The sequence below is a fragment of the Triticum aestivum genome, chromosome 5D (genome assembly GCF_018294505.1).
Source record: "Triticum aestivum cultivar Chinese Spring chromosome 5D, IWGSC CS RefSeq v2.1, whole genome shotgun sequence".
NCBI lineage: Eukaryota > Viridiplantae > Streptophyta > Magnoliopsida > Poales > Poaceae > Triticum > Triticum aestivum.
Genome location: NC_057808.1, coordinates 443,548,103 through 443,561,017, shown reverse-complemented (window position 1 = coordinate 443,561,017; position 12,915 = coordinate 443,548,103). Strand labels below are relative to the sequence as shown.

The 12,915-nt window shown below is 46.8% G+C and overlaps 1 protein-coding gene across 1 annotated transcript; it reads right to left on the bottom strand.

The window, feature by feature from the left end:
• Positions 1-8,251: 8,251 nt before the first annotated feature.
• On the bottom strand, positions 8,252-9,291 carry LOC123125406 (F-box/LRR-repeat protein At3g03360-like). Its single transcript, XM_044545903.1, has one exon. The coding sequence runs from the start codon at positions 9,289-9,291 to the stop codon at positions 8,416-8,418; it is 876 nt and encodes a 291-aa protein (XP_044401838.1). The 3' UTR covers positions 8,252-8,415.
• Between the last annotated feature and the right edge of the window lie 3,624 nt (positions 9,292-12,915).

Below are 12,915 nucleotides of genomic sequence, written 5' to 3'. Positions count from 1 at the left end.
TAGAGTTTGAGATGCTTCAGCCGAGGGAAACTAAGCGCCGGAGCAGCGTTAATCTCGGGGAAATCGCAGCCGCCGATGATGGCGATGCGCAGTGAGCGCGGGAAGCGGAGGGCGGGCAGTGGCAGCGGCAGCGTGCGTGGTGGCTCCTCGCTCCAGTAGTAATCGAGCTCCTCGAGGCCGTCGAGGGCGGGGGACCGGAACCAGCCATCGAACTTGGCGTAGAGGTCACGGCGGAGGTCGGTCCTGAGAGGGTTGCAGAGGGAGAGGCGGCGGGCGGGGCCAGGGTGCGCGGCTAGGATCATAGAGACGATGGAAATCCACTCGCTTTCCTTCATGCAGAGGTCCTTGTCGACGGCAAGGTTGAGCGGCGCGGAGCGCCAGAGGTGGCGCCACCGGGAGGAGAGAACGGTTGTCCGCGTGGCTTCCTTGACGGGGATAAGGGAGATGATGCTGCCGAGGATTTCGTCAGGGAGCGAGCTGATGTGGTCGACGCACGCATGGTCGCCGCGATCCATGATCGCCGTCGACGCCGTATGCCCTGGCTCGTCCCGCCTCTTCTTCTCGTATACGGAGGCCTCCAGATCGTCCATGGCCGCCGCCGTAAGAAAGGTTCTGCAAATTAAGTTGAACCCTTCGTGCACGAGTAACGGAGCAAGCTGCCATTATTGGATTTGGATTGAAATACGTACCGGTTTATAACACGTGAAAACAGTAAAAAAAAGGATGTCGATAACTGCCACACGTGTGGCATCTAGGGGGTATCTGCCACATGCCCCGTGTGGCATCGACACAGGGCCGCCCGCACGAGCGCGTCCGGGTGCACCCCGCCACAGCCCGCACGTTCGGTGTGCGGCGTGATCGCCCGCATGAGCACGTCCGGGCGAGCGACCACACGGCCCGCACGACCCGTCTCGGGCGTCGCCCCTCCCCGCCTGCGAACCACACGCCCCGCGTGGCAGTAACCATGCGTCCCGCCGCGATTGCTATAGTCCGGACCCTCTTCCATGTATTGCCATGTCGCTGAACTGCAGTTGCCATGTCGCTGGACTACAGTTGCCATGTCGGACAACTACAGTTGTCATCTCAGGTCAAGTGTCGGATGCCATTTTTGGGCAACTGCAGCTGTTGCCATGTATGATCTGGTCTACTACAGTTGCCATGATTTGAAAACTTTAGGAGTCGCCACTTACTAACACTAAACAGTTGCCATGTAGCACTACAAAACATGGCAAAAAACATGTCCAGGGTAAAAGAGAGTTGCCATCTACTTACAAGCACACTAGGGCAGTTGCCATGTACCCTACAAAAACACATGGCAACTGATAGCTTTTGGTGTGTGGGAGAGGAGACGGGCATCTTTAGGAGTTGCCACCTACTAACACTAGACAGTTGCCATGTAGCGCTACAAAAACAGACATGGCAACAATAACATGTTCGGGGTAAAAGAGAGTTGCCATCTGCTTACAGTCACGAATAGGGCGGTTGCCATGTAACCTGCAAAAAACATGGCAAATGACAACTGGGGTATGGGAGAATGGGAAAATGGACAGTCGTGGGAGATGGGGGACAGAAGTCGTGCGGGGTGTGCGGGCGCGACGGCAGTTCCACCGCACGCCCTGAGTCGCAATCGCTGACCTCGGAGGGAAAACAGCGTGCGGGCGAACTCTCTCATACGCCACACACGCGAGTTGTCCTACGTGGCACACAAAATCAGCCCTCTCGTGCCAAGATTCGTGCAAAAGGCAATGGGTGGCGATCGAGGTGTGTGGGCGAGTTGGCTAACGCCCACACGTGTGGGCGTTAGTGTTTTGGAAAAAAAAATCCCTTTTTACAGAATAAAAAACTAACATATTTTACCTTTTTTCGATCAATTAACTCTCACCTCGTACAAGTATTTGACTCTGATCCAGGAAATTGGCCAATCTTTAATACAAACTAATACATATATGCTTGCATATAGTGACATGCAAGTCACTTAAAATGACTCAACATTGATTTTAAAAAATGACTCAACAAGTCAACATTGATATAAATAAAAATGACTCAACATTTTTAGCTGAACCTGCATGGCACGATTCCAAACTTGTACTACTAGCTAGCAGGAAGATGTGTGACACTGCTGATTGCAGGGTTTTTTTCCCCGGAAAAACTTCCAATCTATTCATTTTCAATCATGGCAGTACAACGAACACCAGAAATAAAAATTACGTCTAAATTCGTAGACCACCTAGCGACGACTACAAGCACTGAAGCGAGCTGAAGGCGCGCCGCTGTCATCACCCCTCCATCACCAGAGTCAGGCACAACTTGTTGTAGTAGACAGCGGGAAGTCGTCGTGCTAAGGCCCCATAGGACCAGCGCACCAGAACATCAACCGCCGCCGATGAAGAATAATATAGGTTGGAAGGATTCAATGAGAAGACACACGAACGTAGACGAACAACGATGAGATCCGAGCAAATCCACCAAAGATAGATCCGCCGGAGACACACCTCCGGAACGGGGGCTAGGCGGGGAGACCTTTATTCCATCTTCAGGGAGCCGCCGCCATCTCGCCTTCCTGAGTAAGACACAAACCCTAACAAGACAGAAAAAACGACTAAAAACGGAGCCCTCCCGCCGGCCTTTGGCAGGATCCACCGCGCCTCCATGGCCCTAGGGCCACCGGAGACAAGGCAGACCTGCGGCGGCTCCGGCGAGAGGCAAGAACCCTAGTTATCTTTCTTGAAGGAGGAGAGACTTCTACGTCATCATATTTTACCCTTGATGTTTGACCGTGACACGAAGTGTTGATTAATGAGAGAATACATCCTAATCGGAAGCATACTGATTGCAGGGTTTTTTTAGGTTGGATTTCAGTGGTTGTAGGCATGCCTTTTTTTGTATAGGGAGCCGTTGTAGCCATCTTCTTTTTAGAGTAGACATCCAAAGGTCAGTTTAGATGTGATAAATATCAAGAAAAGTAGTATAGCTAGTACAATGGAAAGACAACAAGAAACAACACAACCAACAAAAATGAATTTACATCAAAACTATACTAGTCGTACTCTTCCTTCGGATGTTTGCTACCTGTTGAAGCTTGAATGTTACAATGAAGAACTAGCAGTACGGGAAAGGGACACTTGCAAAACACCCTTGTTATACCAGACTGTTGACAACAATAGTCACTCGTCGTTAGAAATGAGATCTAATAATTACTAAAGAAATATCGATTGGGGCAATACCCTATTCAGCCCAGGCTTGGAATCCATCGCCACCGGTACAAAGTTTTTTTTAAATAACGTCAACACTTTATTGATCAAATGACAAAATTACAAGAGTCTCCCGGATGCAGTTCGGAGCAGAATGAAAAAACACACAAATTAATAGAATTTTTTACATGACTTGGCTACTATATGAGCCATTTCATTCAAATATCGACGAATAGGCTTGAATATCACTAAGGTAAAAAAGCCAGACACATGCTTAATATCAACCACAACCGAGCCAATAAGAGATTGATCTTGGACTGAAGAGTTCAATCGTTGCACTAACGACAGACAATCTGCGGCAAAGATAACATTAGAAAATTGTTCATCACGTGTGCCAGAAAGACAACTCCTCGAAGGGCCAAAGCTTCCACCATTTCAGGTTCCAAAACACCCTGAATAGGTTCGTACAAGCATCCACACAACGTCCAACATGATCTCTAGCAACAACCCCAACACCCGAGCGATCGAGATCCAAAAAGACCACAACATCAGAATTAAGCATAATAGTACCTGATGGCGGCGGTGACCACTCCAAGTTGGAGATAATGGTCGCACGCCTGTGTGCAACAACAAGCTGGTAGAGATGCTGCAGAATCATAGAAATATAAGCCGTCGTCTTCTCTACTGTACATCGATGATGAGGAGCATCTGTATTGTTCCTGGCATAATTGCGCGCCTCCCAAATATGCCAAAATGTCACAGCAAGAACAGCGGCTTCCTAATCTAAGGATCTTGATAAAAAATCGGAAAGCCAAAGTTTAGGTGACAAAAAGTTATAGCGCTGTAAACTGATGCCGAAGACATTTTTAATCATCTCCCAAACATTCCTCGCATAGGGGCAGAACAGTAATGCGTGCTCAACAGATTCCGGCCTCGCACGGAAACAACAAAGATCTGAAGTAGGAATATGGCGTCGCGCGAGCTGAGCTCTAGAAGGTAGACAATCATGAGCAAAACGCTAGAGAACAACCTTCATCTTGTTAGGTGCCTTGACATTCCAGATTGCTTTCCAAAATCTTTCTTCCCTATGTCTATCTGAACATTGACCAAATTCATTTTTACTACGAACTGCCATGAACTGTGTCGAACGTGCCATGTTGTAAGCTGGGCGAACAGAATATTCACCATATCTAGTGAATGGCCAGTAAGCAACATCATTACCTCCATGTCTACTAACGGGTAAAAGAAGAATCTCTGAAGCAACATTATTATCAGTAAAAAAGGCACGCACTGTTTCCTCGTTCCATGTGCAATGTGCAATTGTCCTCGTCGAGAAGGCAACGAACCTTAGCTTTTATAGGAATAGGTGAGGGGAGTGTGGCGTCGCAGAGGCCGAGCATCAGGTAGCTCGTTATCTGCCTCGTGCGAATATGCTATGCGATTCAATCCTGGCAGGCTTTTTCTAGATATACCTCACAATATACAGGCACGGGAATAGTGCAAACGTATTTCCTTTGCCCATTGCTAGCTCCCTACACGGCTCGAGTAAATGCAATGACGCTGTTTGATGCGCGGTGATTTAACATGGGCCCGTCGCAGGCAGCAAAAAGTATCAATTTTATATTAGCCCAGGCGTCTCACACGTCGCAATCCTGTTGCAGCTGTGTCTATCCTGGGCGAGCTCTCTGACATCTGCTGCCAGCATTTGTTTTAATACAAATCCTCTAATTAGTGTACTGTTACGTGTTAGATTTTGAGCAAACTAACCAACGAAATCAACAGTATTGTTAATTAGGCATCTACTATATCACTAAACTCGTAAGGGTAAAAGGACTCACAATCAATTAAGGTGCCCAACTAAAATTGGATCATCCGATTTTGACCAAGTTAACAATTTCTTAAAGCTCCCATTCAATTTTTTTATGCTATACAGTATGATTCCTAATTTTTAAGTCCTCGCAAATAATTAAGGTCTTCAGTTTAGAGCTTGGTCACCTGATTTTGACCAGGTCAATAATTTTCAAGGAGCTCTCCCATTTAAAAGGACTCACAATCAATTGAGATGTTCAATTGGAATTAGGTCACCCGATTTTGACCAATTCAACAATTTCTCAAAACTCTCATTCAATTCTTTTATATTATACATTATGCTTCCTACTCCCTCCGTCCCATAATATAAGAACGTTTTTATACACTAATGTTAAAAATACTCTTATATTCTGGGACGGAGGGAGTCATTTTTATGTTCTCACAATTAGTTGAGGTCTTCAGTTTAGAACTTGGTCACCTGACCAGGTCAATAATTTCTCAAGGAGCTCTCCCGTTTAATTATTTTAGTTCACCATATTCCCTGATTTTGAAACACTTTTATTCGATTTAGATATTCAATTTTGAATTTGGTTTATGATTTTTGATCGGGCCAACGATTTTCCAAATCAATCAACACAAACCGGCTAGAAAAACATATCAACCCCGTGCACCCTCTTACCATCTAGAAGAAAGAAGCACCTCCATGTGATGATACTATAGAACCAATATAGTACATGTAGCCGCCGACGCAGAAATTTAGCAACAAAAGTATGAGTTGATTAACGCATAACACAAAATCATAAAATCAGTTCGAAAATACAAGGGGTTTTAGTTATGTGGAAAGTCAAATTTCTTTAACTTTGACCAAGTTTAGAGCCAAAAATATCGACATCCACAATATTAAGCCAAAAGATTATGGAGATTCATTCATGATGAATCTAATAACAACAATTTGATATTACGAATTTTGATATATTTCTTCATAAATTTGATCAAACTTAAAGAGGTTGGAGTTTCAAAAAAGTAATACACCTTATATTTTAAAACAAATGAGTAATTTTTTTATCGTAGGTGAGGGTGGCTGATAGTCGATGGAATCCAGTGATCCGTCATAACATGGACATTCTTGCCATCACCAATACCCCATCTAACACCATGCTTCAGAAGCTCACATCCGGCAAGGATGCCACACCAAGTAGCAGACGCATATCTTGACGCAGCAGCATTCCAAAAAAAATCTGTATAAGGAAAATACTGGCCCTTTAGAACACGAGCGCACAAAGACGACGGATTAGTGAGCAGCCGTCATCCTTGCTTGCCAAACATGGCGAGGTTGAAGATGGCCATGTCTCGAAAACCCATTCCACCAAGAGATTTGGGTGTCGATAACAATCCCAAGATCTCCAGTGGAGTTTCTTTTTACCATCTTCTCTACCCCACCACTAACCAGCCACAATTTATCGGAATTTCTCACATGTTACCACAGGAAGTTGGAAGCAACTCATGATGTACGTCGGAATCGCCTGTATAACGGATTTCAACAAAGCTTCTTTACCAGCTCTTGAAATAGGTTGACCTGACCACCCATAAATGCAACGCCAAACACAATCAGTCAAAAATTTAAAAATGCCAGTTGGTGATTTGCCTACCTGAGTGGCATACCAAGGCATGTGTCATTGAGAGATTCATTTGATATTCCCAATCTTGTGTTAACACGCTGTTTGACACCTTCTGGACAACAATGGCCAAAGAACAGTGAGAACTTATCTTTGTTGATCAATTGACCAGGTCCATTGCAATAGAGTTTTAGGGTAGGTTCCAAAGCTTCCACACTACGTGTGTCACTTCTTGCAAAGAAGATGTTGTCATCGGCAAAAAAGAGAGATGAGATAGGTGGACCAGAGCGACTGTTCCTAATACCATGTAGCACGCCACAATTCTCCTTCTGAAGTAACAGACTTGACAGGCCTTCAGTGCACAAAAGAAACAGGTAGGGGCTTATTGGGTCTCCCTGACGGATCCCCTTGGAGGGAATAACTGGAGTAGTTAGCTCACCATTGACTCTTACAGCATATCTGCACATCCCATCACCGAGCTGATCATGCCGGATTAAAACCAAGCCTTGAGAGGCAGCCATGAGGATAACTCCACTTGACACGATCACATGCCTTCATCATAGCAATTTTCATGGCAAAGAAAGGTTGTTTTGCTCGTTGACGCCTTATAGTATGTAGGGACTCAAAAGCAATAAGAGCATTGTCAGTGATTGATCTGCCAGGCACAAATGCACTTTGAAACTCTAAGATGAGAACAAGCAAAATCAACTTTAGACGGTTATCCAAAACCTTGGATACAACTTTGTAAAGAACATTGCATAAGCTTATAGGTCTAAAAAAATTCAAATGCTTCAGTCTTGCAACTTTACGAATTAACACAATAACAGAATCACAGAAACCTTTAGGGAAGAATAGGCCATGGTGCGGAACTTTCCCATGTCATTCACGACAACACACCAATTGGACTGGCGGTCGACTGTTCTGGAGCCGCAATGGTGGCACCCTCGTCTCTGAGCAGTTCCTTTGCTTGCAACATGCCTCCACCCGCTATTGTATTTCAGCAGTTTATATGTACACGCTGAACCGTCAGAATTCAGAAAGAACACTCTGTGTGTGGTACACAGGATCGAACCACTATACGCTGTGAAGATATGCAGCAAGCTGGGGAAATGAAAGTAAACTCTAGTTCACGAAAAGGAAATATTTCCTAGACTTTGCCCAGCACTTTGCATAACAAGTCGTAGCTGTGTTGGATGCACTTTCATAGACCAAATAATGCAGACTTCACCCAACACAGACCAAGACAACGCAAACTAGAACATAAACTTTCAGTTTGAAAAGTTCTAGTGCTTGGTAAGCTACTATTCTCAGATTTTGCACAACAATCTGGTAAACAATATAACTCTTTTACCTGCACTTTCAGAGACAAAGTAAGATGCCACCCGTCTGCCATTGCCTACATCGATTTTCCCTTCAAGAACAAGACTACATATAGTACATACATAACACTCCCTTCATTTCTTTATGTAAGGTGTATTATTTTCAGTAGTATGTTTGCACATCAGCATAGGTATATGAAAATTCTGTAATAGCACAATCAACCACATTTCAGCAATTCAGGTGATGGAACCATAAACAGGTGCATGACGTTTCAGTTTCCTGCAGATAACATACATAGTACACTAGACGGTAGTAGCAGCAAAGGATCATTACATATAAAGACATCGGGATGCTTGGAACGAAAGATATATATGACGGCATAAATGGAGCATCTATCTCCTGATATTCTCTTGAGAGGGCATCAAACCGGCCGATATCACATGCATACTGAGCTATCAAAGGGATCAGGCATCCACATATCATGTTTTGCTAGACAGGTAGCCAGACACCGTCAGTTTGGGTGCAGAGATGACCTTGATTATCTTGGGGCCATCCCCAAGTGGGATCAATCTTTCAAGGCTTGGTGCATCCTCAATGACAAGCTTCTTAAGCATCACATTTGCTCTGTTGCGGTAAGAAACAGAGACAACAATACTTCGTAGAGTAGGGGAGACAATCCGGACGCTGTTGAGCCCGTGGATCCATCCAAGCTCAAGGCTCTCGAGCACGATGCAGCCGGCCAGCAGGCGGTGGATGGTCGCCTGTGAGATGGCGATCTTGTACAGCTTGAGTTGCTTCAGCCGAGGGAAAAGAAGCGCAGGGGCAGCCTCAATCTCAGGAAAATCACAGGAGTCGATGCTGAGAGCGCGCAGCGTGGGCGCGAATCGGAGGGCCGAAGGCGGCAGCGGGCGCGGTGGCCTGTCGCCTCCGTCGCCGTCGCCGTAGTAAGAGCCGTTGGAGGTGAAGTCGAGCTCCTCGAGGCCATCCAGGGTGGGGGACCGGAACAAGCGGTCGATCTTCCCGTAGATGCCGCGGCGGAGGCAGATGATGTCGTGGAGGGAGAGGCGGCGGACAGGGCCAGGGTGTGCGGCCAGGATCTTGCAGACGATGGCGATGCGGTCGCGCTCCCACCCGGAGAGGCGGCGGTCGACGGCGAGGTTGAGCGGGGCGGAGCGCCAGAGGTGGCGCCACCGAGAGGAGAGGACGGCTGTCCGCGCCGCTGGCTTGGTGGGGAGGCAGGAGATGATGATGTCGAGGATCTCGTCGGGGAGATCGCTGATGAGGTCCTGATTGTTCAGCCACTGCTTCCTCTTCTTGGATACGGAAGCGGCGGCAGCCACACCACCACCGTCCATGGCCGCCAAGAAAGAATGCAGCAACGACTTCAAAACTCACAACTTTTCTTCCGTCCACTGAGCAACTCAACTCAAGCTATTTATAGAGTGGAATGCGATCGGTTTACAGATGTGAACACATCAAAGAAAAATAGGGAGTACTAATCCTTGGACTAAATTAACTCCGGGGGTCTAGGAAATTGACCCGTCATTCTTGATTAACTACAAGCATGCGCACCCAAAAACGACTGACTCGTGCAAGCACTGCCATCGAGTACTACAGACTTGACTGACTGATCAAACGACCCAACTTCTCTAATAAGGAGCTGTTCGGGAAACCAACGGCTCCGCCAAATCCAAGGATCGGTGGAATGCCTGTTTCTTCGCTCCAAAAATTTAAACTGCTGCTCTGGCTGCTCCGGAAGCGGAGTCACGGAGCAGGAGGGACTCCGGATAGGCCCTAAATCTAAACGGCTCAATCTAGCTACCCATGGCACGATCCCAACCTTGTAGTACTACTACTCCCTCCGTCTATGTGTGTAAGTCATCTTACGAAAACCAAATAATCTCAAAACACTTAGGCGCCGTGCATTAACTTCTACCTCGTTGGCCGGTGCTCCGCTCGCCAAAAACGCAGCGGCATCGCTCGCCAGAAAAATGACTCGTCCCGTGATTGGCGCACCTGACCCCGAGGCGACTCGGGGGCGAACACCGACAGGGACTGCCGCCGCCGCTCCGGCGGGAGAGATCCAGAATCCACCTAGTGAGAGAGAGTACGAGAGGGACCTGAGGGCCGCGGGCCGCCGATGAAGATGGAGACCCCCTGGGACTCCGCGACTCATGGATCAGGATGAGGACTGCGGTCTGCAGATTGGCAAAGAGCAAGATCCGCAGTGGAAAGAATCTGGAAGACTGCAGGAAGGTTTCAGATCGGGCGATTGACCAGGGACTGGAAAAAATCGGTCAGAAATTGATGCAGATGAGGAGGGATTTGGAACGTGTGCATATGGTCAGAGATCATCCGAAAGTGGTGAGTTTGAAGTTACCTCTAGCAGGTAATCCTTTGCCTACCCCAAAGACTTCTTATTGCACGGATATGGAGGAAACTAGTGTGGTTTGCTCAATCGAAAGGCCTGAACCCAATGTGGAAGAGGTCGTTGAGGACGCTGGCAATGAATCATCCATACTAGATGGTAATGTGCAGGATCCAGTGTCAATCTTTGAGTGTACAGATACAGTCCGGCAGGATACGACGGTCAGCGTGCAACAGATCACCCCTGTTCTTGAATCTCCATGTACTGCTGCAAAGATTGAGGGTAAATGGCAGCAAATCAGATGCGATCAACCCCTGTTTCTAATGGATAGGGGATGCCGAAGGAGGAAACGGATTCGTCAATCTCAAACGGGCGATCCACCTGACGGAGTATTGGGAGTTAGTACAATGATGCTGCGCAAGAAAAGATCTTCTACGAACCCTTGCTGGAAGGAAACAATTTCTGGTATCAAATTAGTTTTACAAGAAAAGAGGATGCAAGGCTTTCTGATGATGGAGGCGAAGGTGATCACATTTACAATTCTTTTCAAGCAACGCAAAGAGGTGCCTATCTCTTTTGATCCAGGTGATCTCTTTGAGTGTGTAAGGTGGAATAGACATGATGCTACTTCTGGGAGAGCCGGTAGGAATCTGAATGCTTTTCTCAGAGTTCAGTTTGAGCTGCCTTTCAATTGGCATTTACAGACAAAATTCATCACGTGTACCAAGGAGTACTTGGATGGTTATGTGGCTGGCAATGGTAATACGAGCAAGACATTGGCTTCCAAAAGATCTGGGAAGAAAAAAGAGAAGGACACTGGTCAGACTGTTGTTGTTTCTGTATCTGTTTTGGGCAAAAGAGTGGCTAGCGCGTCGGCTGTCATGACCGGATGGCAAACTGTGCTGGGTGAGGGTCTTGACAGAAACACTGACCCTCCCCTGGAACAGGAAACGATGAGCAAGGAGGTGAACAGGCCAGATCAGGTACAGAACCGTACAGACGGTGGACTGAAGAAAGACATGCTGGATGTGTCTGAAGATGGCTCGGTGTTGGGAAAAAGGAGTGTGCGTCCTGTAGAGGCAGCGAGAGATATTGTTGATTGGCAGAAAATAGAGGGAACTGTGGGTGCTAAAAAGAAGAAAGGGGTAGGAGAGTCTGAAGGCAAGAATTGTAATGGGAAGAAAGGAGGAAAGGAAGCTACCGGCCCCGGGGCTGCCAGTCACCTGGCGGGTGCGGATGAGCGCGCCCGTCAGGAGACATGAGGATCCTAAGTTGGAACTGCCGAGGTTTAGGGCAACCTCGGACAGTTCAGGAGCTCGTGTGCCTTGTGAGCACATATCGCCTGTCGGTAGTTTTTATCTCGGAGACCCGTCAGTGTGCCGAAAATGTCAGGAAGCTAAGGTGGAGACTAGGCCTGAAACATTGTATTACCCACAATGGGAAGGGCAAGGGAGGAGGGATAGCATTGTTTTGGGATGAAACAATTGAAATAAAGAGACTCTCAGTTGGCCCGAGGTATATTGATGTGCATATTAGGGAGAATCCTCATAGCCCAAGTTGGCGCGGCACATTTGTGTATGGCGAACCAAGAGCTCATGAACGTTACCATATGTGGGACTTGCTTAGGAGAATCAAGCTGCACTCAAGTGAGCCGTGGATGATGATAGGGGATCTGAATGAAACCATGTGGCAGACTGAACACATCTCAGCAGCTAAAAGGCCAGAAAGAAACATGGCTAACTTTAGAGAGGTCCTCTCGGACTGTAATCTTCATGACCTAGGCTTTAGCGGACCTTGCTGGACTTATGATAATAAGCAAGCAGGTAAACACAATGTCAAAGCCAGAATAGACAGGGGTGTGGCCTGCCCTCGGTGGTCTGAACTCTTTAAGGATGCACATATCCAGCACATTTGCTCCTCCAGGTCTGACCACCTACCACTCTTGTTAACATTCAGTGAACGCATGGAATACAGGAAAAAGAACAGCAGATTTCGGTATGAAGCCATGTGGGAGAGGGAAAATTCCTTGTTTGAGACGGTGGACAGCACATGGAGCAGGTCTGCAACTGCTAGTTCACTGGAGGAAATGAAAGAGAAGTTGGGCTCGATACAACAAGCGCTGCAAAGTTGGGCTAAGAAAGAATTTGGATCCATTGTTAAGAAAACAATGTAGTTGCGCAAGAAACTCGAGAGCCTTTGGGAAGGACCTCCCACAGCTGGTAGGCAGTACGAAATAAACAGAGTAGCGAGGGAACTTGATGAAGTTTTGTTGAGAGAGGAAATTATGTGGAGACAAAGATCTAGAACAACCTGGCTGAAAGAGGGCGATAAAAACACTAAATATTTTCAGCGGAAGGCAACCTGGAGAAGGAAAAAGAATACCATCACAAGGTTGAAAGATGGTAATGGCTAGTGGGTTGAAGATAAGGATGGGATCCAGCAGATGACCACACGCTTTTTCAAGGACCTGTATACTAAAGATGATAAGGTGGCACCGCAGGAATTAATCAACATGATGCAAGCAAGAGTTAATGAGGATATGAATAACATGCTGACAAAGGATTTCACAGAAAAGGAAATCAGTGACGCCTTATTTCAAATCGGCCCATTG

Bases quoted from the DNA above. Each gene is read 5' to 3' on its own strand.
- LOC123125406 (XM_044545903.1), bottom strand. From the start codon at position 9,291: ATGGACGGTGGTGGTGTGGCTGCCGCCGCTTCCGTATCCAAGAAGAGG.